We start from the raw sequence: 24,981 nt of genomic DNA on the forward strand, positions 1-24,981 counted from the left end.
TGCAAGCGATAGTAAATATCAATGCCTTAAAAACAATATAATTTTCATTTTTCCACCCGGTAATGAGTTTTGGAATAAAATTCTGGGGAAATTCCACAGATAGTAACAGTATATTTCTATTACAAAAAAGAGTAATTAGAATAATAGTAGGTGCCAAATCTAGGGAATCATGTAGGGCTATTTAAAAAAAAAACTACAAATAATGCCCATGGCTTGTCAGTATATCTTTTCATTAATAATCTTCCTCGTATGTAATCGTGAAATTTTGTAACTAATTCAACAGTTCATAGCATAAATACACGTCAAAAAATGACTTTCATACTCCATCGGCAAGTCTATCGTGCTATCAAAAAGGAGTGCGTTATATGGCAGTAAAAGTTTTTAATAGCCTCCCTAACGATAGAAAAAATGAAACTCAAAACATAAGACTATTTTGGGCCAAATTAAAGAAGTACCTAATTTCTCACGCCTTCTATTCTGTAGGTGAATTCATGACATTCAGTAACACTTCATGAAATTGATACTAAAACTATGTGTTGTACTAGAAGACTATATTGTAAATCTCGTCTGTATATATTTCATCTAGACTGTGACTATAAATTAAGACTTTATAATAGTATTAAGTTTTTTGACTTGTTCCTTATTCTAGCTGTAAGCATGTATGAATACCATGGAATGTTAATAAATACAATACAATACAATACACACATAAATATAACAAATTCAGTTTGCTCTCATCACATTGACTGTTACAACAGTAGACAACAATTAAAATTATTTAAAGTAGCAAAATTAAACAAACCTGTTGCACATTACGCTAATAAAACAAAAGAATGGATAGAACTTAAACTGAAGCAAACAGCTTTTTGGATGTAACTTACTTTGAATCAAATGCAGGTTTTTATCATCCTGTCAACTGGAGGATATGACTTTTTCTGCACAGAATACCACATGTATAGATGCAGGGGACCTCTAAAGTAGCAGTAGCAGCAAGAACTCGATTAAAAAAAAATGGATATATAACTTGTTTTGCATTTGAGCTCTTCGTATCATCTTCTGCCCCGAACTCTTCTCCCATTCGCCTTCCAGTGCATCCTTCAGTAGGCAGTTTCTTCTCAGCCAGTGACACAGCCAATTCCTTTTCCTCTTCCTGATCAGTTTCAGCATTATTGCTTCATCACCCACTCTTTCCGGCACAGCTTCATTTCTTACTCTGTCCATTTCACATGCTCCATTCTTTTTCATATCGACATTTCAAATGCTTCTAGTTGTCTCTCTTCACTTCGTCGTATTGTTCATGTTTCTGCCCCATACAATACTATACTCCACACAAAGCACTTCATATACACATATACATACACACACTCCCTGTTGCTGTAGAGATAATGTTAATTACCAGTTTGGATTTCGTCTTTCCCCCTGTAACAGACCTACTGGACTTCGCTCAACTAGATGGGTGAAATAAAATACTAAAGAAAGAAAAGTCACGAAAAGTTTTTGAAGTGGCTAGAATTTTCTTTCCATATACGCTGCATATGAGCAACAAAGCAATACACTGTTCTAGTTCTTGTTTTATTCATCAATGTCTCCTGTGTTTTCATCTTAACTTAGAAAAAGAAGAAATACCAATCTATATCACAGACACATTCATTGCTAAAACTCCAGTTGTGAACGAAATTCCTCCATGGAAATGGGTGATTCCAGAACATAGCATACAAATTCCAGGAAATCATTCCAAAAATGATCCTCCATACGAGCTATTCCATCTCAAATCGACCGAAATATAGAGAAAATTGACCTTGCAATTTTTAAATACAATGAAACTTTTTCTGTCCGTTGACAACTGTGATATAATGCTTTGTGCAAAGTTTGAGGCATCAGAACTTAATAGTGTTTAAATTAATAATATTTTAATTTATCGTATTTTCATAAAATTAGCAACTTTAAACTGTTGTGGCTCCGAAACCCTTTCACCAATGATCAAAATCATGGTTTATTTTGATGCTGAGATGTTAAAGTTTATATTGACATATAAATAGATTTTCTTACTTTTTATGGAAATGGAGAAATTTAGATTTTTCTTCATTAAGACGCCTTTGGCCATGAAAAAATATTTTTAAAATATATGGTTAGATTCCGCATTGAAAGTACAAATAAATACATATTTTTTACTGGTGGTTCGTTGATAAGAAAGTATTGAAAATATCAAATAAAGAAAATAAATAGTATGCACATGAACTAACCAGCTGACTGTGAGGTGGGAGATAGCCGAGGGAAGCAAGGCCAGGAGACATAAACACGTGAAGTGTCGTCTAGCAGTCATGGCTGTGCTAGCTTTATCACAGGTTTTCATAAACACAGGAGTAAAATGACGCCCAGCGCTCGCTTATCTTCAGCTCTCGACCATTGCATGCGGGACTGTATCGTTCAAGTCTAGACGTGTGAAAATAATCTATTTAATACCCTCGAAACTTATTGCCGAACCACTAAGCAAACAATGTGGAATCCCTCTTAATAATGCAAGGTTTTTTCTCAATATTTTTTTACATTTTTACAAATGACCAAAAAGCCTAAAAGCAAGTAAAATCAGATTATCTGTCTCTCTGTGTACAATAAAAATAAGGATTACTTCTTAACATAACCTACCAAATGTCAGCTTCAAAATAAGCTCTCGTTCAATGTTCTGCAGTAAATGGTTCTGAGCGCTGAAAGAGGCTTGTTTTTATAAAATACGCTAAATTTGTCGCTCAATAATACGAAAACCGTTTGACTTTCGATAGTATATTTTTGAAAATGCACTCTCCTCAGCACCTTGTATAAGTAGGGAAAAAATTAAAGTATAAAAAATGCGAGGTTTTTTACTGATCGATTTCATATGGAATAGCCCGTACATTCTTAAGTTAGATTCCATGGAACTACTCTGCAGTACATATAAGGATCACCTTCAAATTTATACAGATGGATCTCTAAATCCTAATAATGGGACATCAGGAGCAGGGCATTATATTCCAAAATATCAAGAAAGTTATTTCATACCATGTTCATTTTTATTTTATTGGGTTATTTTACGATGCTGTATCAACATCTAGGTCATTTAGCGTCTGAATGAGATGAAGGTGATAATGCCAGTGAAATGAGTCCAGGGTCCAGCACAGAAAGTTACCCAGCATTTGCTCATATTGGGTTGAGGGAAAACCCCGGAAAAAACCTCAACCAAGTAACTTGCCCCGACCGGGATTCGAACCCGGGCCACCTGGTTTCGCGGCTAGACGCCCTGACCGTTACTCCACAGGTGTGGACTACCATGTTCATCCTCCTCCAGTCTTGACACTGAATTGCTAGCTGTTGGTGCTGCTCTTCAGTGTGTTACTCAAATTTCTGAAAAATCTATTTGCATACTTACCGACTCCAAGGGGGCTATATTTAATATAATTAAATATGTACCAAATCTATACGCACATAGAATTATTCCGATTCAGAAACAACTAAGTAAACTGAAAGAACTCCAAAAGGAAATAACATTTCAATGGATACCTAGTCATTGTGGTATACCTGGAAACGAGAAAGTCGATAATATTGCAAAACAGACAACATATTTGCAACCAAGACCTCTTCAAGTGATATCTCTATCCAGTGCTTTTGCTTCAGTAAAGTCTCATTTTACAAACCTATGGATCAACAATTGGCTCTCTTCTGACAAAGGAAAAATTTTACAGTCTGTTCAAAAGAAACCAAATGACCTGGAAATGTGCAAAAACTTGCCTAGACATGTTCAAACATTTTTAACAAGAGCCAGAACAGGTCACATTGTCACTCACAAGGGAAGGGTTTCGGCTCGAACAGGAATTTTTGGTTAAAAATTTGTACAGACGCTTACCTCACAATAGTGATGAAGACCGTAAAAGCATTCATTTGTGTAACTCTCCGTTTGGTTGGTATTGCTCAATACACTTCTTTAAAAATGTAGCCTATATGAGGATTCTCTACAAAATGCATGAAACAGCATGGAGCAGAGCAATAAGCACAACACACAGAAGCAACACCTTAACAATCTTCTGAACCACACTCCAGTGCTGAAAAACCAAATGCCACCTGAATTACATTTTTGAAGTCCAAGACTTGTTCAGGATTCACGTAACCAGCTGACTGCCAGGAATACTGAAGCATAGAGCGGTATACTGGGGCAGACAACTGGTTATGAACAACAGAGTGCATTTTCATTATAAACACTCGATTTCCCAAGCTAAGTTCTGGATTCTCAGCAAGAGTCCTTATGTAATCTGTTATCCTCCGAGCACATATTTTGTATTGTCTAAGGAAATAGATATTCAGAGGCTGGAAATATTTAGTTTTTTAGGTGGAATGATCATACATTCCATGTTCTAGCCTTGGAATGATTCATTTATTAAGGTTGTGTCCTTGTGCGCATTCAGTGACTCACACAACAGTATATACTTATGATTAGCTACAATATTTTCAGACAGAACATTGGAGAAAAATGTTCTTAAATGGGCTTTAGACATTTTACCACTCGCCCTAGCTTCTAGGCTAGCCTAGGCTTATGGGTAAGGTGTCCCATCCCCTTAACTTGTGCAGTGCTCTCCCCACCCAACAACTTGTACAGTGCTCTAACAGACAAACCACACATTACACAAACGAATGCTTTTGGGAGCTTTACAGAGATGTAAAGATGGGCCTGTATACAAATTTTGGATGCGAAATTTCTGTTCAAGCCGAAACCCTTCCCTTGTCAGTTGTACCTACACCGATTTCACATTTCTGATAATCCTACTTGTCTGTGGTGTAATAATCATGATGAAGATCTGGAACACCTTCTTCTATACTGTCCATCCATAAACCACAAAAGAAGTAAATTAAAATCATCAGTATCAGTTGCAGAAGACATACCCCTGCAGTATATATTGACTACACTCCAACTCTAGCTACTAGCAACAGGCATCTATAATGAACACCGATCAAAATACCCCTCATTTCTCATGAAAAACAACAACTGAATAGATTATAGTGGACTTTATGTTGTCAGCAAACATTAAGAAGATTTATTAAGATTTAATGCTCTGCAATGGTGGTTTACTGGCTAGAATGCTAGACTTATAATCTTGTGGACCTGGGTTCAATCTCCGGCAAATTCCCGATTTATAATTTGTGTTGGGCAAGCCCTTGGTCCAGGTAATAGAGCTCCAGTTCCCCTGTGGCACCCAAACAAATCTCTATCATCTGAGCTCATCATGGGTGCAGAGTAGACAGACCTCCTATGGCACATCCTGGGCAATGACTCTGTCGGTGAACTAGTCTACACAGCTGGCTTCATTTATATGAGTGTGAGTGACAAACATTCAAGTACCCACCATTAGTAAAAAAATGGACCACCATGCATTTTTCTATCTATATATATCTTCACGTCTGTTTCTGAAACTCTGGGCAAAAATAGATTACCTACATACAGTCTTTTTGAATATTTGAAATAATGAATCTGGGCCATCTCAATAGATGCACGATGTCATTCCTAAAAAAAATATTGAACTGCAACAATTAACCTGGCATAGTTAAGGCTGTACGTTCTTCTTTTACACTCAACCAGGATTAAAACTTGCTTACATAGTTGAACATACAACTGGATCGGATTTAAGTAATTACATACTGATAGGATTTACGTACATAATGATATATATAAAAATTTACTTCATAAAATAAAAACAAACATAGTGGAATACATATTAATGTTGTTAAAATCAAATACGAAACATACAAAAATAGGAGCCGATAATCCAATAAAAAATGTACACAGTAAAAATAAAAATACAGACATTGGAATACATATTAGTATTAGATTACAAGTAAGTAGGATTCACATAATTAAACCAGAAACCGACAATTGAATAAAATGTACACAATAAAAAAAAATAATAGACTAATAATAAAAAAAAAAGATAAAAAAACAACACAGTGGAATACATATTGGTGTTAAGTGATAAATAAACACAATTTACATGATTACACAATAAAAATAAACAAAAAATAAAAATAAATACAGTGGAATAGAGTGCATTAAATATTTGCAACGTGTTAGGTCTGGCAACTCATCATAAGATATTTTTCTAATTTATATTTAAAGGAAATTAAAGTTCGGCAGCCCTTGACTCCAGGCGGCAGAGAATTCCAGTGGCGAGAAGTAGCAACAGTGAAAGATGAAGAATAAAGAGATGATGTGTGCAGTGGTATTTCTAGCGTGTTATCATATTGTGACCGAGTATTTAAGTTATGATAGCAAGAAAGTTTACAGAATCGGACAAATAAGTAAGAGGAAGCAGAGGTGTGCAAAATTCGGTATGACTTTATCGTCAGATGTTTGAGCATCAAATAACAACAACAACAACATTTTTTTAATTACTAACTTCATAAAACAGAAATTACAGTATTTAATCATATTATGTGTCCACATCGATTTAAGTGGTATCATCTTTGCTTGTGTAACCAAGAAGCTACTTACATTATTGTGTCCATGACTCAGCCTCTTGTTGGTCTGCTGGTTGTACATGCCTGATCTAAATCATGGAGCTGACGGTTGTGGTGGCAGCATTGATTTAAAATATTGTCATATCTTTATAATATTTATCTCCTTTTTGTGTATGTTTCAGATACAACATAAAACGGATCTGCGTTATTTGCTGTCAGGGTTAAAGTGAATAACCATGAGTGAAAGTGATAATTCTAGTCACTCCTCAGTAAAACAAAAAAATAAGAAGTGTGACAGTGACAATAACAGTGATGGTGAGGTCAGTGCCTTTGAGAAACACAGGCAGAAGATTGCTCAAACATTAGCCAAAGTGCAACAAATGGACTCTGATGCTAAGATGGACGAGGATAATGCTGGTGGAAATAAAAGCAAAATTAAACATAAAAAGTCTTCAGAAGAGAATAACGACTCTGACAATACTAATAAATCAGGATCAGGGAGTGAAGATGATGAGATTGTGGTAAAAAAATCGAAGACAAAATTCGTTAAAAAGAGGAAAAAATCTAGTGCCAGTAGTGATACTAGTTGTTCAGATAGTTCAAATCTTAAACATGCTGAAAAGAAAAACCGAATTGACGTTTCTCCAAAAGATGAACTTACTCCAGTACCTACATTGAACTCGTGTGACACTCCTTCACCGAAGAAAAAAGGAAAAAAGATGGAGGATTCAAGCAGGGCTTCAGACAAAGCAGTAGAGAAGAATAGCTCAAATTCTGAGTCTGAAGGCAGTGTCAAAAGGGACAAAGGAATAAGTGAAGAACAAAGAAAATTGAAGAAATTTGAATCAGATTCAGAAGATGACACTGATAAGAAAAGAAAAACTGATCCAGACATAAATTCTGAAGCTGAAACTGAAAAGGCAAATCAGTCTGCAGCTGAAGATAGTATTGAAAATTTAATTGCCAGAATTCATTCTGACAATGAAGGGAATGAAAAAGAGCATCAGAATGATAACATGAAAATAAAGCGTGAAGCAGCTAAAGATTCTAACATTAAAACGAGATCTGAAGAAGACGACTCTGATAAGGAACACAATAAAAAGGAGGAAAATCGCAGTACATCCCGGAAGAGTAGAAATGAAAATGATTCTCTTTCAGAACTTGACACTGCAGACGAAAAGTCACTGAAGGATGCTTCTCCTAAATTTTCCAAGGAGAAAGTTAAATCCGACAAACAAGAAAACAAGAAGGAACAAAAAGCAGTTGAAAAAAAAAGAGAATCTGACTCAAATTTAGAAGAGGAAGAATCAAAAATGGAGATAAAAGACAAATTAAAAGCTGTTCTTCCAGGTGAGAGCTCTCAGTCAAAGAAGTCAAAGCTAAAAACTGTGAAATCAAGCTCTGACTCATCCGATGATGAACTTTTGAAGAACTCAAAAGAAGAGAAAAAGCAAAACAAGAAATCTAAGAAGAAGACTGGTGAAAAGAACTCTGCTTCTGATAATGATAGTGATGAGGATGATTCGTTAGTAAAGAATGTTAATAACAGTCCCAGAAAGAAAAAGATATTAGGATCTGGTAGTGAAGATGATTATGTCCCGAAACAATCAAAGACAAAAGTCGTCAAGAAAAGAAAGAAGTCTAGTGCCAGTAGTGATGCAAGTTGTTCAGATAATTCAGATCTTAAACATGCTGAAAAGAAATACTGCATGCTCAATTCTCCGAAAAGCAAACTTATTCCAGTAGTTATGTTACAACATTGTGATGTATCTTCACTGAAGAAAACAGAAGGAAAGGCAGAGAATTCAACCAGACCTTCAGGCAAAGCAGTAAAGAAGAATAGTTCCAGTTCAGAGTCTGAAGGCAGTATCAAAACAGACAAAAGAATAAATGAAGAAAGAAGTAAATTGAAGGCATTTGAATCAGCTTCGGAAGATGACACTGATAGGAAAAGAAAAAATAATAAAAGAAAAACTGATTCAGACTCAAATTCTGAAGACGAAAAAGCACATCAAACTGCGGCTAAAGAAAATGCTAAAAGTATAATCGGCAGAAGTGATTCTGACAGTGAAGGAAATGGAAAGAAGCACCAGAGTAATAAGATAATAAAGCGTAAATCAGCTAAAGATTCTAATAGTAACATGAGCTGTGAAGAAAGTGAGTCTTCAAAAGATATGGAATATATAAAACATAATCAAAAGAAAGACACGAAAAGTGCAAAACAGAAAAGAGGAAAAGATTCTGATTCTGATCCAGATTATGAAGTAAAAACGCCATCAAAGAGAGTACAAAAAAATAAAAACAATTCTGATTCTGATCCAGATTTTGAAGTAAAAACGCCGTCAAAGAGAGTACAAAACAATAAAAATAATTCTGATTCTGATCCAGATTTTGAAGTAAAAACGCCGTCAAAGAGAGTACAAAAAAATAAAAACAATTCTGATTCTGATCCAGATTTTGAAGTAAAAACGCCGTCAAAGAGAGTACAAAAAAATAAAAATAATTCTGATTCTGATCCAGATTTTGAAGTAAAAACGCCGTCAAAGAGAGTGCAAAAAAATAAAAATAATTCTGATTCTGATCCAGATTTTGAAGCAAAAACGCCGTCAAAGAGAGTACAAAAAAATAAAAATAATTCTGATTCTGATCCAGATTTTGAAGTAAAAACTCCGTCAAAGAGAGTACAAAAAAATAAAACTAATTCTGATTCTGATCCAGATTTTGAAGTAAAAACGCCGTCAAAGAGAGTACAAAAAAATAAAACTAATTCTGATTCTGATCCAGATTTTGAAGTAAAAACGCCGTCAAAGAGAGAACAAAAAAATAAAAATAATTCTGATTCTGATCCAGATTTTGAAGTAAAAACACCGTCAAAGAGAGTACAAAAAAATAATTCTGATTCTGATCCAGATGTTGAAGTAAAAACGCCGTCAAAGAGAGTACAAAAAAATAAAACTAATTCTGATTCTGATCCAGATTTCGAAGTAAAAAAGCAATCAAAGAGTGCACAAAAAAATAAAAATAACAAAGGAAGAAGCAGTTCGAAAGGCAATAAGGAATATATGACACAGAAAGATTCTGGTTCCAGCTCTGATTCTGAAGAGGAAAAGCCTCCGAAAGCATTGTCAAAAGGAACTTCTAAACTCAAGGACAGTCCTAATAAAAATATAAGTAAAAAGGAAGAATCTGATTCAAGTGTTGATACTGAAGAAAAGTCATTGAATGTTGCATCCAACAAATCTGCTAAACAGAGAAGCAAATCCAGGGAAGCTGACAGGAAAAAGTATACTGAAGAAGAAGATTCTGAATCAGAATCCACTTGTAATAAAAGACACACATATAAGAGAGCTGCTAAGACCAAGCAAGAAATGCTTAAGAAGAGCAAAAAGAAGAATGATTCTGAGTCAGACTCTGACGCTGACTCTGAAGAAGAACCCCTGAAGTCTACATCAAATAAAGCTTCTGGACAGAGAGGCAGGTCTGATAAACGTAACAGAAAAAAGCAAAAAGAATATAATTCAGACTCCTCATCTGAAGATGAGAAACCATTAAAAAATATGTCAAAGAAAACTGTTAAGCATAGGGACACATCAAGTGATTCTGATGAAGAACATGATAAAAGGAAGCAGCCAAATCGTAGAACACGCATTAAGAGTCGGAATGAAAATGATTCTGATTCAGAATCTGACTCCGAAGACGAAAAGTCATTGAAGACCACGCCTCGTAAATTATCTAAACAGAAAGTTAAATCTGATAAACAAGGAAATAAAAAGGAGGAAAAGGCAGAAGAGAAGGGCCCAAAGAACAAGAAGATGACAGACAAATTGAGGAATGTTTCTCAAAGCGAGCCTTCACATCCAACGAAGTCGAAGCTAAAAACTGTGAAACCAAGTTCTGATTCATCTGATGATGAACCTCTGAAGAAATCAGAACAGAAAAAGCAGAACAAGAAGATTCTGAAGAAGAGCAGTGAAAAAGATTCCACTTCTGATAGTGATAATGATGAAGATGAATCTTTTGTAAAAGCTGTAATTAAGAATTATGAAAATTCTGATTTATCAAAAAAGAAAGAGACATCATTACGTAAACCAGAGAGTAAACGTGGCATGTCAGATTGCAGTGGTGAATCTGATTCTTCAAGAAACAGCAATTCAAAAAATGCTAAAAAGAAAGAACAAAATTTGTCTGATTCTGATGAATCAGACGCAGCATCAAGAAAGAAGTTACCAAAACCAAGTGAACATCATACAATGAGCTCATCTGACTCTGACAGTAGTACTGATGGGAAGAAATCAAAAAATAAAAAACCTATTCAGAAGTCTTCTAATAAAAGCAAATCATCAGATTCCAGTCCGTCATCTGACTCTGACAGTAATAGAGGTGGAAAAAAGACAAAAAATAAAAGACCCGTGAAGAAATCCTCTAATAAAAAGAAATCATCAGATTCCGATGCGTCATCTGGCTCCAACTATAGTGATAAAATAAAAACTAAAAATAAAAAACCCATTAAGAAATCATCTAACAAAAACAAATCGTCAGATTCCAGTCCAGAGAACTCAAGTTCTGAAGATGAGAAATCGAAGAAAAGCAAGGCTAAATCTGGAAAGAAAGATGTAAGTTTAAATATACTTTACTAGGTTATACACATTACTGTTGTAATAATGTAGTTTCTCCCTCCTATTCTCTTGGGACCTTGTATTGTAGCTGTAGGTCACTTTAACATTATCTGTGGTGCCCTAAATAGAAGTGTATTTAATGTGATCGTTAGTGGACTGACTTGTGACAGATGAAATAGGAAGTTCCACAGACACTCTGGACCAGAATAATCTTTCTATACAACAAATTTCACTTTTATTTGCTGGAATTTGAACTCAGGTCTCTGGCATGGAAAATGAACAGTAGACACTTGGCTAACAGCACATAACAATCCCAAACTACCAATTTGAATAAATTTAAACATTAAAACATTATGGAAAACGTATTATATGTCTTTCACGTGTTAAATTTTATGTTACCTTGTTAACATGTTTCGGCCTACTATTGGTCATCATCAGAACTGGTTGTTGCTGGTCTTGGCACTTTTTGTTTTGTTTCCTGTGTGGGTGTATTTGTGTAGTCTAATGTGGAGTCAAAGAGTGTGTGTGTCCTGAAATTGAGTTGTGTGTTGAGAATTTCATTTGGATGTGTTTTTGTGTGTCTGTAAATTTCGTATTGTTCTAATGTGTTTAGTTTCTAGCTTTTTGGTTGGATGTGTAGAATTTCCATGTCTGTGTTGATATCTCTGTAGGTGTGGTTAGCATTTGTGATGTGTTCTGTATATGTAAAAGTGTTTTGTAATTTTGTTATGGCTGTGATGTGTTCTTTGTAACGTGTTTGAAATGATCTGCCTGTCTGTCCTGTGTAGAAGTTGTTGCAGGTGTTACATTTGAGTTTGTATACGCCTGTGTGGTTGTATTTGTTTGTTTGTGTTGTTAATGTGTTGAGATGTTTTGTACAGTATATTATTTGTTCTGTATGCGATGTTGTAATTTAATTTCTTGAATGAAGTTGCAATCTTGTGTGTGTTTTTGTTTTCGTATGTTAGTGTGACGTATTTTTTGTGTTCTTGTGTTTATGTTGTATTCTTCTGTTTTTTGTTGTTTTGTTTTGTCGTACGTATTATATTGTCTATTATGTTGGGGTTGTATCCGTTTTCTTGTGCTATGTATTTGTTTGTGTTTAGTTCTTCGTTGTAATCCTGTTGGTTCATTGGTATGTTGAGTAGTCTGTGTACCATTGTTCGTAATGCAGCTTGTTTGTGTTGTGTTGGGTGGTTGGATGTGTTGTGTATGTGTGTTGTTAACAAAGTAACATAAAATTTAACACGTGAAAGACATCTAATACGTTTCCCAAAGTGATATAGTGTTCAAAGTTGTGTAATTAAGATGTATTAAAACATTAGAAAGGATTTTATTCAGTGCAATTTGTGTCCTAGAACATAATATATTGAGATTATTCAGTTCACAATAAACCGGAAATGGAAATGACAATGAGATTGAGAACGGAAATATTGTTAAAATAGATGTATTTAAATGTAAGCATTTACTTTCTTACTTACTTTTAAGGAACCCGGAGGTTCATTGCCGCCCTCACATAAGCCCGCCAGCGGTCCCTATCCTGAGCAAGGTTAATCTAGTCTCTATCATCATATCCCACCTCCCTGAAATCCATTTTAATATTATCTTCCCATCTACATCTCAGCCTCCCCAAAGGTCTTTTTCCCTCTGGCCTCCCAACTAACACTCTATATGCATTTCTGGATTCGCCCATCATGCTACATGCCCTGCCCATCTCAAACGTCTGGATTTAATGTTCCTAATTATGTCAGGTGAAAAATACAATGCATGCAGTTCTGTATTGTGTAACTCTCCCCATTCTCCTGTAACTTCATCCCTTTTAGGCCCAAATATTTTCCTAAGCACCTTATTCTCAAACACCCTTAACCTATGTCCCTCTCTCAAAGTGAGAGTCCAAGTTTCACAACCATACAGAACAACCGGTAATATAACTGTTTTATAAATTCTAACTTTCAGATTTTTTGACAGCAAACTGGATGATAAAAGCTTCTCAACCGAATAATAACACGCATTTCCCATATTTATTCTGTGTTTAATTTCCTCCCGAGTATCATTTATATTTGTTACTATTCCTCCAAGATATTTGAACTTCTCCACCTCTTCAAAAGATAAATTTCCAATTTTTATATTTCCATTTCGTACAATATTCTGGTCACGAGACAGAATCATATACTTTGTCTTTTCGGGATTTACTTCCAAACCTATCGCTTTACTTGCTTCCAGTAAAATTCCCGTGTTTTCCCTAATCGTTTGTGGATTTTCTCCTAACATATTCACGTCATCCGCATAGACAAGCAGCTGATGTAACCCGTTCAATTCCAAACCCTCTCTGTTATCCTGGACTTTCCTAATAGCATACTCTAGAACAAAGTTAAAAAGTAAAGGTGATAGTGCATCTCCTTGCTTTAGCCCACAGTGATTTGGAAACGCATCTGACAGAAACTGACCATATTTAAGGAAATATAAAGTAAAACATAGCTGTACCCACGCATGATTCCACTGTAAGGTGGTGATATTTTTTTTGTTGAGAAAGCACGAAAGACGAAACGGCTTCTTGCTTCCCTCGGATCACAGTTTCATTCTTCTGCCTATGGCAGTAATAATGGCAAAACAATTTTAAAATGTATGCATTTGAGAATAAGGTTCTTAGGAAAATATTTGGGGCTAAGAGAGATGAAGTTACAGGAGAATGGAGAAAGTTACACAACACAGAACAGCACACATTGTATTCTTCACCTGACATAATTAGGAACATTAAATCCAGACGCTTGAGATGGGCAGGGCATGTAGCACGTATGGGCGAATTCAGAAATGCATATAGAGTGTTAGTTGGGAGGCCGGCGGGAAAAAAAACCTTTAGGGAGGCCGAGACGTAGATGGAAAGATAATATTAAAATGGATTTAAGGGAGGTGGGATATGATAGTAGAGACTGGATTAATCTTGCTCAGGATAGGGACCAATGGCGGGCTTATGTGAGGGTGGCAATGAACCTCTGGGTTCCTTAAAAGCCAATAAGTAAGTAAGTATTTATTTCAAAGTATATCAACTTCCTTATTGATACATTTATGCACTTCATTCATTACTTGTTTCTTCAACCGTCTATCTATTCAACAGTGTAGTTACTAAAATTTTTTTATTTGTTGCAGAATCCAGAAAATCCGCGCATCACATCATTAAAGCGATACCTGCGTTTGGCTGGAGTACATTTTACCACACAAGGTAGAGCATTGAAGAACTGTCATACTAACAAAGCAAAAATTGAAGTGCTTCTTGAATTACTGAAGAAAGAAGGACTGAAAGGTTAGTATGTACACATTACAGACACTGATTCTATAGCTATTCACATCCTCTGCATTGCTAACCATTAGCCAAATGACTAAAGCAGTGGAAGACAGTTTCAGACTGTGTGACGTTCGTGGAGGAAAAGCACATCCCTCATTTCATGCGACATCAGGTGAGAGCATTGTAATGCAAAGTTGCCTACATAAACGGCGTTTCTTTGAGTTAAGAGAAGAAATAGCATTATCCATGACTAGTCTAAATCAGCCTGTCCCCGAGTTGCAAGAAAAAACCTGAATTTGTGACTTGGCTTTCCATGTGGATTTAACAGATCACTTAAACGATTTAAATACCTCACTTCAGGGCAAGGGTCTCATCGTAACAGATATCTATACTAATAATAAATCTGTAGCCGAAATTTTTCTGGTAATTTTCGATTTTCCAAAAATAATTGGTCCTAACATATATAATTAACCACCCTGAAACCGAAAATCGCTTTTTTGAAATTTTTGTTTGTATGTCTGTCTGTCTGTCTGTCTGGATGTTTGTTACCTTTTCACGCGATAATGGCTGAACGGATTTCGATGAAAATTGGAATATAAATTAAGTTCGTTGTAAATTAGATTTTAGGCTACATGGCATTCAAAATACATTATTTAAAAGGGGGGTTATAAGGGGGTCTGAATTAAATAAATCGAAATATCTCGCTTATTATTGATTTTTGTGAAAAATGTTACATAACAAAAGTTTCTTTAAAAATGATTTCTGATAAGTTTTATTCTTTGAAAAATTTTGATAGGACTGATATTTAATGAGATAAATGCGTTTTAAAATTAAAATAACTGCCATCTAAGGCGGTGTATTGAAATAAAAAACAAATGACTTCGTCTATAAGTTGCCTTGGACACAACAATCGAAAGCTATTAAACATAGCCTACAGAGAATGTTTCTGTGTTTGTATGAAGTAATATCGGAAGCTAAATTAACCGATTTGTATAATTAATTATTATTTCATCATTGGAAAGTGTAGTTTCTCTGTATGGACATAATGCTATAATGGTATTACAGTAACTTGTGAGTGAATTGAGGACAGGTAAGATTAAAATAGCTGCTTATGCACAGAAAACTTGATAGGTTATTCTGTGTATTCATTTCCTGTATTTCTGAAAATAATGTTTATGAACATATTCATTTTTATCTCAGAGAATTAACGAACAACGAGAGTGTATTGATTTAGTATGCAATAATAGTACGTTAGCTTAGAAATCCATTATTGTATAATTCAAATTTTAACTATGCTCAATTGAATCATGTTAAAATACATAAAATATATATGCAATAAATGCAATGCAAAAAAATTGGGTAATGAGCCAAGCAGATTATGTTGCACTGTTGTAAAAGTTGTTCCTCCTGAGATTTAAGAGCTCCCACAACAAATTAAAAACTTTCTATTTCGAGTACATCCGTTATCAACACACTTTTTACATAATATAATATAATATAATATAATATAATATAATATAATATAATATAATATAATATAATATAATATAATATAATATAATATAAACATAATAATAAATCTGTAGCCAAAATTTTTCTGTTAATTTTCGCTTTTCCAAAAATAATTGGTAATAACAATTAAGAAACATGTTAAAGGAATTGTCATTGCACCAAATGAGTGGTCTCTGGATCAAAATGATCGCATTTTAATATTTTAAATACAATTTAAATTAAGTAACATATTAAACGATTTATCCTTCTATCAAACACGAATGTTCCCTGGATCAAATGTCCTATTTTAATTATGTAATTACTTTATATTTATTTCTAATGGGTGCAGCGGAGCACATGGGTACGGCTAGTATACTATAAAGTTGAAACGTTAAAATTGTCATTGGCTCTATGGATAAATAAACTGATGGCTGGAAACTGTGCATTTTTCAAAGTTATCGCAATTGCGTGATCCGGACATTTGTCTCTCATAAGAATGTGTGCAAATTCTACAAGATCTTCTTCGTCAACTGAGTCGAAGTTTCAAGGTGTAGAACAGTTTCTACTATATTTCAGCTCTTTGCAACCCCTTATTCCCCAGATGTCAAAGATGTTCCTAGCTAGTACCAATTGGAACTGTTAAATTTACAATGTGACGATTTGTTGAAGGACAAATATAAACACAACAAGGACTTGGTTGACTTCAACAGGAATTTCTACCAAGCCAGATTCCCGAGATCGTATCCATTTGCTGCACAGGTATTATGTATGTTTGGTTTGTATGGTTGTATGCGAACAATTTTTTCTGTCATGAAACTTGCTAAACCTAAATCAAGAAGTTGTTGTTTGTTGTTTTCTAATGCCAGGCGTTTGACAATAAAGTCATTTGACCTCTTGCACTCCAATATTTTTCAAAGATATTATCATGACCAGCCACTGAAGCACAGATTTTGAGGTGTTCCGAATCCATTTCTTGGTTTGAGTTGCACAATGGGCAGTTAGGGGGCTGATATATTCCAATTCTATGCAGGTGTTTGGCCAAACAATCATGGCCTGTTGCCAATCTAAATGCAGCTACAGACGATTTTCGTGGTAAATCGGGAATTAGCTGTGGATTTTGATGCAGAGAGTTCCATTTTTTCCCTTGGGATTGAGTTATCAAATTTTGTTTGTTGAAGTCTAAGTATGTAGATTTAATAAATCTCTTCACAGAGTAATACGTAGATTTAGTAACAGATCTGTAAGTAGCAGTGCTGCCCTTCTTTGCTAAAGTATCCGCATTCTCGTTTCCCAGGATTCCACAATGGGATGGTATCCATTGGAATACAATTATTTTATTGAGTGATATTAATTGAGAGAGCATTTTAGTTATTTCTGCTGTTTGAGATGAAGGTGTGTGTTTGGAGACTATTGATAGAATAGCTGCTTTGGAGTCTGACAATATAACTGCATTCCTAAATTTATTGATGTGGCATAGAAGGTTCCTGAGACATTCACTTATTGCAATGATTTCACCATCAAAACTTGTTGTTCCATATCCAAGAGATCTATAAAGTGAGAAGAGACAGCACGTAACACCTGCACCGGCACCTTGTTCTCTGGAGATCAAGAAGTACCTTGTCAGATCACAACCTAACATGCAGTCTTAATTACATATGTCCCAATATTGATCAATTAGTTAAAGAAAAAAGAAACAAAAAAATGCAGAAAAATGTCAACATAATTAATCGTTCTGTGCCTTCTTACAAATTACAGAGAAAAGAAAATGTAGTTTGTATGTATTTTTTCATAAAATACAGCAAAGGTTTAATTATTTTTAAACACGTTGTGTGATTGAAGTCATTATAAATAAAGGCTACCTTGACGTACAAATGAACGTGCATAATAAAAACTTGAATTATTTTACTATATACAGTGAAACCTGTTCAAGATGGAAGTGACATGGTCCTAATTTTTTTTCCGTTGTGGACAGGTTTCCGTATTATTCAGGTGTGACATTAAAATGGAATATTTTGTCATTCATATACATGAAAAACAAGATGGCATGTCCCAAACTGCAAGAAGTACGAAATATTCCATTTAACACTCATCACATTAAATCAGCTTTCTGTCGCTTATTACGTCGGTGAATCATCTCGATTAAAATCTCATTTTCTGTATAAATATTATCGTAACTCATTAGTCATTAAACATTACTAAAGTTTACTAATCTCATTCTATTTAATATCTAACACTATACTCTAATACTGTACTGCATATCACTGCACATTATTAGTTAACTGGACTAGGAGCCATCTATTAGAAGCCTTGAATTCTGGTTTATTTAATTTCTTCCCCAGTTCAATAGCTTGCTTTGCAGAACAGATCCAGAAATTGGCTTGTTCTTTGAAAGGTCATGAAGAACCCACTCCCACAACAGTTCATTTATTTTCACATAAACAGTTGCTTTCTGGTTCCTTTTGTGTCACCAATATTGGCCGCACGCCACTCACTCATTATGATCTTTATTTTTTTAAAGTGTCACACGTGAGTTTTCCACAACTGTACTTCTATATTATTTCACATAGACTTTGTTTCTAATTTTCCTTTATCTCGATAACTTTTACTTCATCACTTAATGTTAATGCCATATTTTATGCAACTTTTTTTTTTTTACCTGGAAGTCACTACACTTGCGCTCTGTTTAGCTACGACAGTATACGGGTGTGAAGCATTGAAAATCTTTGAAGGGACTCGTCTGCCTAGTCAACAGGGTAATAAAATTTATGACCGACAGGCCAGCACACCCTCGTACCCTCTAGAATTTTGCAAAGAAAACTTGTTTTTATCTTAGTGACCTGCATATTTCGTATATTCCTTGAAATTACACGCTGTTTCAAATATAATTACAAAATATAGTGTGTCCAAAATATTGTTTCCATTTTGAACAATAGCAGACAATTTCCGTTTCCGCGTTGGACAGTTTCCGTTTTATTCAGGAAAAATTACACATAATACATACAAATTTCGCCAGACCAATAAATTGTTCCGAAATAGACAGGATTCCGGATTATTCAGGTTCTGATTTGAACAGGTTTCACTGTATTTGTTTCGCCAAATTAACTGAAATGAAATACTACGTGACTATTAGATACAGGAAAGTGTCCAGATTGATTTTCGCGTAATAGAGCAGAAATTGAATTATTTATAATCAGTACAAGAGATGTGCAATTGAGTTAACATTACCATTGGGATATCCAGGCATTAAACTGTGTTATGAACGCAGATCACTTTTATTTATCGCCTAAATCACTGCTACCTTCACGCCAAATACCCTCTCCACCCTCCCTGCAAACTGCTGTCCACATTTCACAGACCCTGCACAGACGTCGAATGCGAGACGGCAGAGTGAAGAGAGGTGACGTCACAGTGCTGTATCCTGTCCTGGTCTGGACTAAAGTCTCTGCTTTGCATGCTGGTAGACCGGGTTCGAATCCCAGTTGATCCAAGTAGAATTTGTGGCAGACAAAATTATGCTTGGTAGTAGGTTTTCATGGAGTACTTCCATTTTCTCTATTGGCATTACACCATTACTCCATTAATCATCATCCTGCTGTGCTATGTTGTTCCCCTCCCATGATGCACCAAGAACGAAAAAGAACTACAGTTTCAGTGCTTTACTCATAGAGAGCATTGCTTGAGTGAATGATGTAAAGTAAGTACCCACTAGATAAAAAAAAAACATTGCTAAAGTATTAGAATGTGATATCACCTTGTGAACTGCAGATTATATTTGTTCCTTAATAAGTTTGTATATTGTAGCGTACAGTTGTATGGAAGAGTGTTTGTTTAAAATTGAAAGGCAGTGAAGTTAATGTGCATCATCATCTTGATCATCCATTCTGAGTGAAAAAGTTCATATGAATATAGGTCCGTATTCGAACGGTTATGGAGGTATGGCTCTTTGATTTTACAAAAACTTCGAAGATTCCATTGTACTAACTCGCATTTAGAGATAGATAACGGACAAATTTAAAGTTCATATTCACATATGCATACATACCTAATATTCTTGACGTCGGGGTCGATGTTTTCGCGCGTTTTCAAAGGTCCCTCCTCCTGCTTCAATGCACTGTTGCACTCGGGCGTGAATCGCGCTGGTCACTTGGGAGAGTTGTACGTGGCTGTCTTTATGCCACATCCAAAATATGGTCGATTAGCGCCTCTCTCGTTTCCCCATTCCTTTGCTATACCAAGTCTTTCATCCAACCCCATAGACAGTAAGTACTCTTCGATATGGTACCCTTGTGTTCGGAAAGCGTCGTTCATACTCAGCGACGGCATGCAAGGAACTTCCATCGCACAAACCATAAACATACACAATATCGGCGTATTCTGCAGTCGAAAATTTATAAGGCATCTTGAAAAACACAACTTAACACTTCCGATAACTGTACCTGTATAACTACTGTACTGTAGATAGCTGACTGAATTGCTGTGAACCGATAAGTGATAGTGTATTTGTTGTGACATTTGTAATGCCCCACCACCCTGTTTGTTTCTCTTCTCTTATCTACATCGCTCACAATGCAGATCCCAATGTTACGTCATTCATCGGTGATCTTGTCTCACGTCAGCAGCATATGGTAATGTCTGATCAGTGGCGGTTTCTCGGGGGAGGGAAGGGAGGAACGTCCTCCTCACATTTTTTTTTTCTTTTGAAAGTAAATACCAAGTAAAATATGTGCCTTGAAATTCGAGGAAGATTCGATAATTTTTAAGTTCACAGCTGTAAGAAAACCTCGGTTGATCGAGTTTTAAACGATGCGCGCTCATGTGCTGCTAGAAAACTGTGAGAAAGATGCGAGATTGTTTGTGTGGAGGAAAGTCAATCCATTCCTCCTTTACTGCAGTTAACACACATAGACAACAGCGCGCTAGCGGCCAGAGAAAGAAGCAGAGTTTTAAAGCGAGTAAATGAATGGATAGGGAGGAGATCCTCCTCTGAATCAGCGCATGGGCGGGAAATAGAAACAGACTGGTCGTGCAGCAAGCTCGCTACCGCTGCCATCTAACGATTTTGCATTCAACCAGACTATAACACATCTAGGAGGAGACACAATAAAAACAGTTTTAACGCAAAGCTATGAAAGATACCATATAAACTTTTTTTTAAAATTATAAATAAAGATTATACATTGCACTTTATATAGTCTACTATTCATGGTTTGAATCTTTCAAGGATATTTGGAAGTTAAAGTTGGGTTTATATAAAACGAAGAGGAAGTAGTTAGTTCTACGTTAGTATCGCAGGTCTTTTGGCCACTGAAATTCACTTCCATTCATTGTCTACTAGACAGGGCAACAGCCACAAGACCTGACATTCTTCAAAAACATGTGATACTGATCTTGTAAAATGTACATGTGACAACACAGACGACGTGGGTGGGTGCAGTGTTCTCGCTTTCCTCAGATTATTTCCCATTCCCATTTCCGTAAAACGGTTCCGATTACGTGTTATGCTGTAGTGTGCGCGAGAAATGCTGCAAGGTTGTGAATTTCCTTGTAATTGTTAACTTGTGCAATTATTCAACAATGAATGGAAGTGAAAACATAATATATTTTGTAAAATTTAGGAAACTCAGTTTACAAGAACAGATTATTGCTATACAGAAGGGAAGGCCAACCCCAACACTACCTGGTCTTAAATGTATGCATGTAGACTAATTTGTAGCATGTTTTATTCAAGAAGGTATCATTTCGTGCTGTTAACGTCTTTCCTCCTCTTAAGAAACACGCAGGAGCCGCCACTGCGTCTGATTCACATTGGGGCGAGACGTTTTACCAAAAAAATGCATCTAGCTCCGCCATTGTTCGAAAACGGACCTATGTTTATATGAACTTTTTCACTCAAAATGGCCTAAGATTTCCTAAATTTTTTACCTTTCCTCGTGAATCACCCTATATATAGCATTATGAAAATACGAAAATTGAAGGGACCAAATAATAATTGTGTAAATGGCAGAAAAACGTAAATTGTGGAGATGTAAAACTGGGGTTGCACTGTATTTGATGTGCTCAATACAATGTGGACAATTCTACAGACTTTTATTGTAACTGATTTTTATGTTTTGGGGATAATTTCAACGAGTTTAAGGTCTAGTTCATCTTAGACTTCTGTAATTTTCCGTTAATGAAGTTATGACTAGACATCGGATGTTTAGGAAAATGTCTATTTTATTTGATGTTGATATTTAAAGACTTCTAGTAAATGTGCACGAATTATGAGAAATGAAGCTTTCTGATGAAGTTGGACCTTGCCTTTTTTTTTGTCGTTTATGCCTTTTTTTACTTCAATATGTACTTTTTGTTGCCCATTTCTTCCTTTTATATGTATCTTTTTTGCCTTTTTTCTTTATATGATTACTCACTCAACAATACTGCATTTATTTCTGCTTTCGAAACTAAGGAAATTACAGTTCTTATAGTAGCCATAGATATAGGCTAATTCACACGGGGATAGTTTACAGGAGTCAAGTGTTTGGAGCAAGTTAACTTTCCTTCAACTTTCCCCGTGTGATATGGTCGAGACAGTCAAGTTGTGACATTGCGGTCAAGCAGAATTTGAGTTGACGACCCATCAACTTTTGTGTCCACTTTCCCGTCACGTGACCAACTTGACTCCACCACTTCCCACATGTGAATGCGAACTTGTAGCAACCTGGCAAGTAGAAAGTTTGTAGTTTTAGGCCTATTGTCGAAGTAAATTAATAATAATTAATAGTGAGCGCCCCTAAGTGAAATTCCAACGATATCATAAAGTTTTTGGTTGTTTGGCCAAACATCTGCATAGAATTGGAATATATCAGTCCCCTAACTGCCCATTGTGCAACTCAAACCAAGAAATGGATTCGGAACACTTCAAAGTCTGTGCTTCAATGGCAGTGGCTGGTCATGATAATGTCTTTGAAAAATATTGGAGTGCAAGAGGTCAAATGACTTTATTATCAAACGCCTGGCATTAGAAAACAACAACAACATATTTCCGAATTTAAAAGTGAGTGCACTCTTGGGCCAAATTGTCCTTTTGGTTATAATAATAATAATAATAATAATAATAATAATAATAATAATAATAATAAAAGGTAAAAAGGTAAAGGTATCCCCGTAACATGCCATGAAAGCACTTGGGGGGGTATGTAGGTAGAGCCCCATGCTTTCCATGACCTCGGCACTAGAATGAGGTGGTGTGGTCGGCACCACTCTCTGACCGCCTTTTAACCCCGGGAAAGACCCGGTACTCAATTTTATAGAAGGCTGAGTGAACCTCGGGGCCGTTCTGAAAGTTTGGCAACGAGAAAAAATCCTGTCACCACCTGGGATCGAACCCCAGATCTTTCAGTCCGTAGCCAGCTGCTCTACCAACTGAGCTACCCGGCCGCCAATAATAATAATAATAATAATAATAATAATAATAATAATAATATAAAGTTTTAAAAAATGAGAAAGTATTAGGATTCGAACTGGGGTTGCCTGGATGACAACTCAGCATCCAACCATATGGGCTACGCTGTTACATAGTCTAGTGCTTCCCTATTAGCCACCTAACGGAAGTATGTCACAAACAATAGCCAATATTTCCAAAACGAGGGGTCATTGGCCACCCATACCAGGTATGACTTTAAACAGTACGTCTTGTACTTTCATCTCACACAATCTTATTCCATTCGGTGATATACAGAGCGTCTCCTCTCCTTGTTAGTAATGTATTATTGTGACGTTTTGTTAAGTGACCTAAGTTCTGAATTGTCAGTCAAGTTACAGCGAGCTCAGAATATGTGCGTCAGATACGTGTGCAACATCCGACGATATGATCACATATCACCGTTCTTCGCAAGTCTTTCGTGGCTCCGACTTAAAGAACGCAGAACTTCACACTCTTTGTCTTTACTCCTTCCAATTCTGCACTCCTCAACACCAAATTACCTTTCGTCTCGTTTCTCTTATCTATACTCTAACCACGACGTAAATACCAGATCACTTATCTGTGGCGCACTAAGTATACCTCTTCATAGAACATCTTGTTATTCATCATCTTTTACAGTATCCACCTCGTGTCAATGGAATTCCTTGCCACAAAGTATTAGAGGCTGCAAGACAATAAACACCTTTAAGAATAGCTTAAAAGATAACCTTCTTAGCATTTCACTCCAATCATACTGATTTAAACTATCACTGACTACATTGTTACTTCATTCTTTAGACATCATCCTGATAGTGCTGTATTTTCAAAATTGTCTCATAATAATCTCTTTCTATTATCTAACATTATTTGAAATATATTAACATTCTATGTATTTTAGTTTAATTCTGCTACACAGTTTATTTCAGTGTTTAATTAATAGTTCATAGTATTTTGTTGTTTAATTCGTAAATAACTCTTGTATACATGTAACTCTTATCTAAATCAAATTGTTGAATTCTCTGTAAGTTCATGCATATGTATATACACTTTTTGCTGGTTGAGTGGAAGAGAAGGCCTTACGGCCTTAACTCTGCCAGCTAAAATAAATCATTATTATTATTATTATTATTATTATTATTATTATTATTATTACCACTGTAAAGAAAGCAAATGTAATTTTTTAAAATGCAAACTGTAAGCTTTCAATTTCTTATGTCCAGGAGCTCCAACCATCCAGAAATGTAAACGTTTGAAGAAGAAGAATGAAACCAGACGTGAGGTGCAGGAGTTAGATACGGATAACATAATGGAAGATAGCGGTAAGTTGCCAAGAATTGGTCATGTTTTTTTTTAATAAGTGCCATCTTCTTGTAATTAAGTACACTATTCAATGAAATACTCCTACTAATCTTGTCTAAACTAGAACATGCTGTACATTTTAAATGTTAAACATTAATTTAGAATTCCTTTGAGAAACTTCTTTTCTGCAGAATGAATTGTATTTAATAACAGTACTATGTAAATATAACAGCATCATGGTATAACATTTGGGTTATAATGAAAGATAATTGGTTATTCAGTGTGTTTTAAACAAGAAGCGAATTATAATTGGCATATGCTAGTAAATGAGTATAGCATTTCAGTTGTAATGGAAGATAATTGGTTATTCA

General features: G+C 35.4%; 1 protein-coding gene across 1 annotated transcript in view; it reads left to right on the forward strand.

Moving 5' to 3' along the window:
- The window catches only part of LOC138711751 (dentin sialophosphoprotein-like), a 41,770-nt gene that overhangs the window by 12,308 nt on the left and 4,481 nt on the right, over window positions 1-24,981 (forward strand). Inside the window, exons 3-5 of the mRNA XM_069842934.1 lie at window positions 6,660-11,090; window positions 14,241-14,394; window positions 24,532-24,630. Of these exons, the coding sequence (XP_069699035.1) occupies window positions 6,714-11,090; window positions 14,241-14,394; window positions 24,532-24,630 (4,630 nt within the window). The 5' untranslated portion in view covers window positions 6,660-6,713. The remainder of the gene's footprint in view (window positions 1-6,659; window positions 11,091-14,240; window positions 14,395-24,531; window positions 24,631-24,981) is intronic.

This window comes from Periplaneta americana, chromosome 13 (assembly GCF_040183065.1).
Source record: "Periplaneta americana isolate PAMFEO1 chromosome 13, P.americana_PAMFEO1_priV1, whole genome shotgun sequence".
In the NCBI taxonomy this organism is placed as follows: Eukaryota; Metazoa; Arthropoda; class Insecta; order Blattodea; family Blattidae; genus Periplaneta; species Periplaneta americana.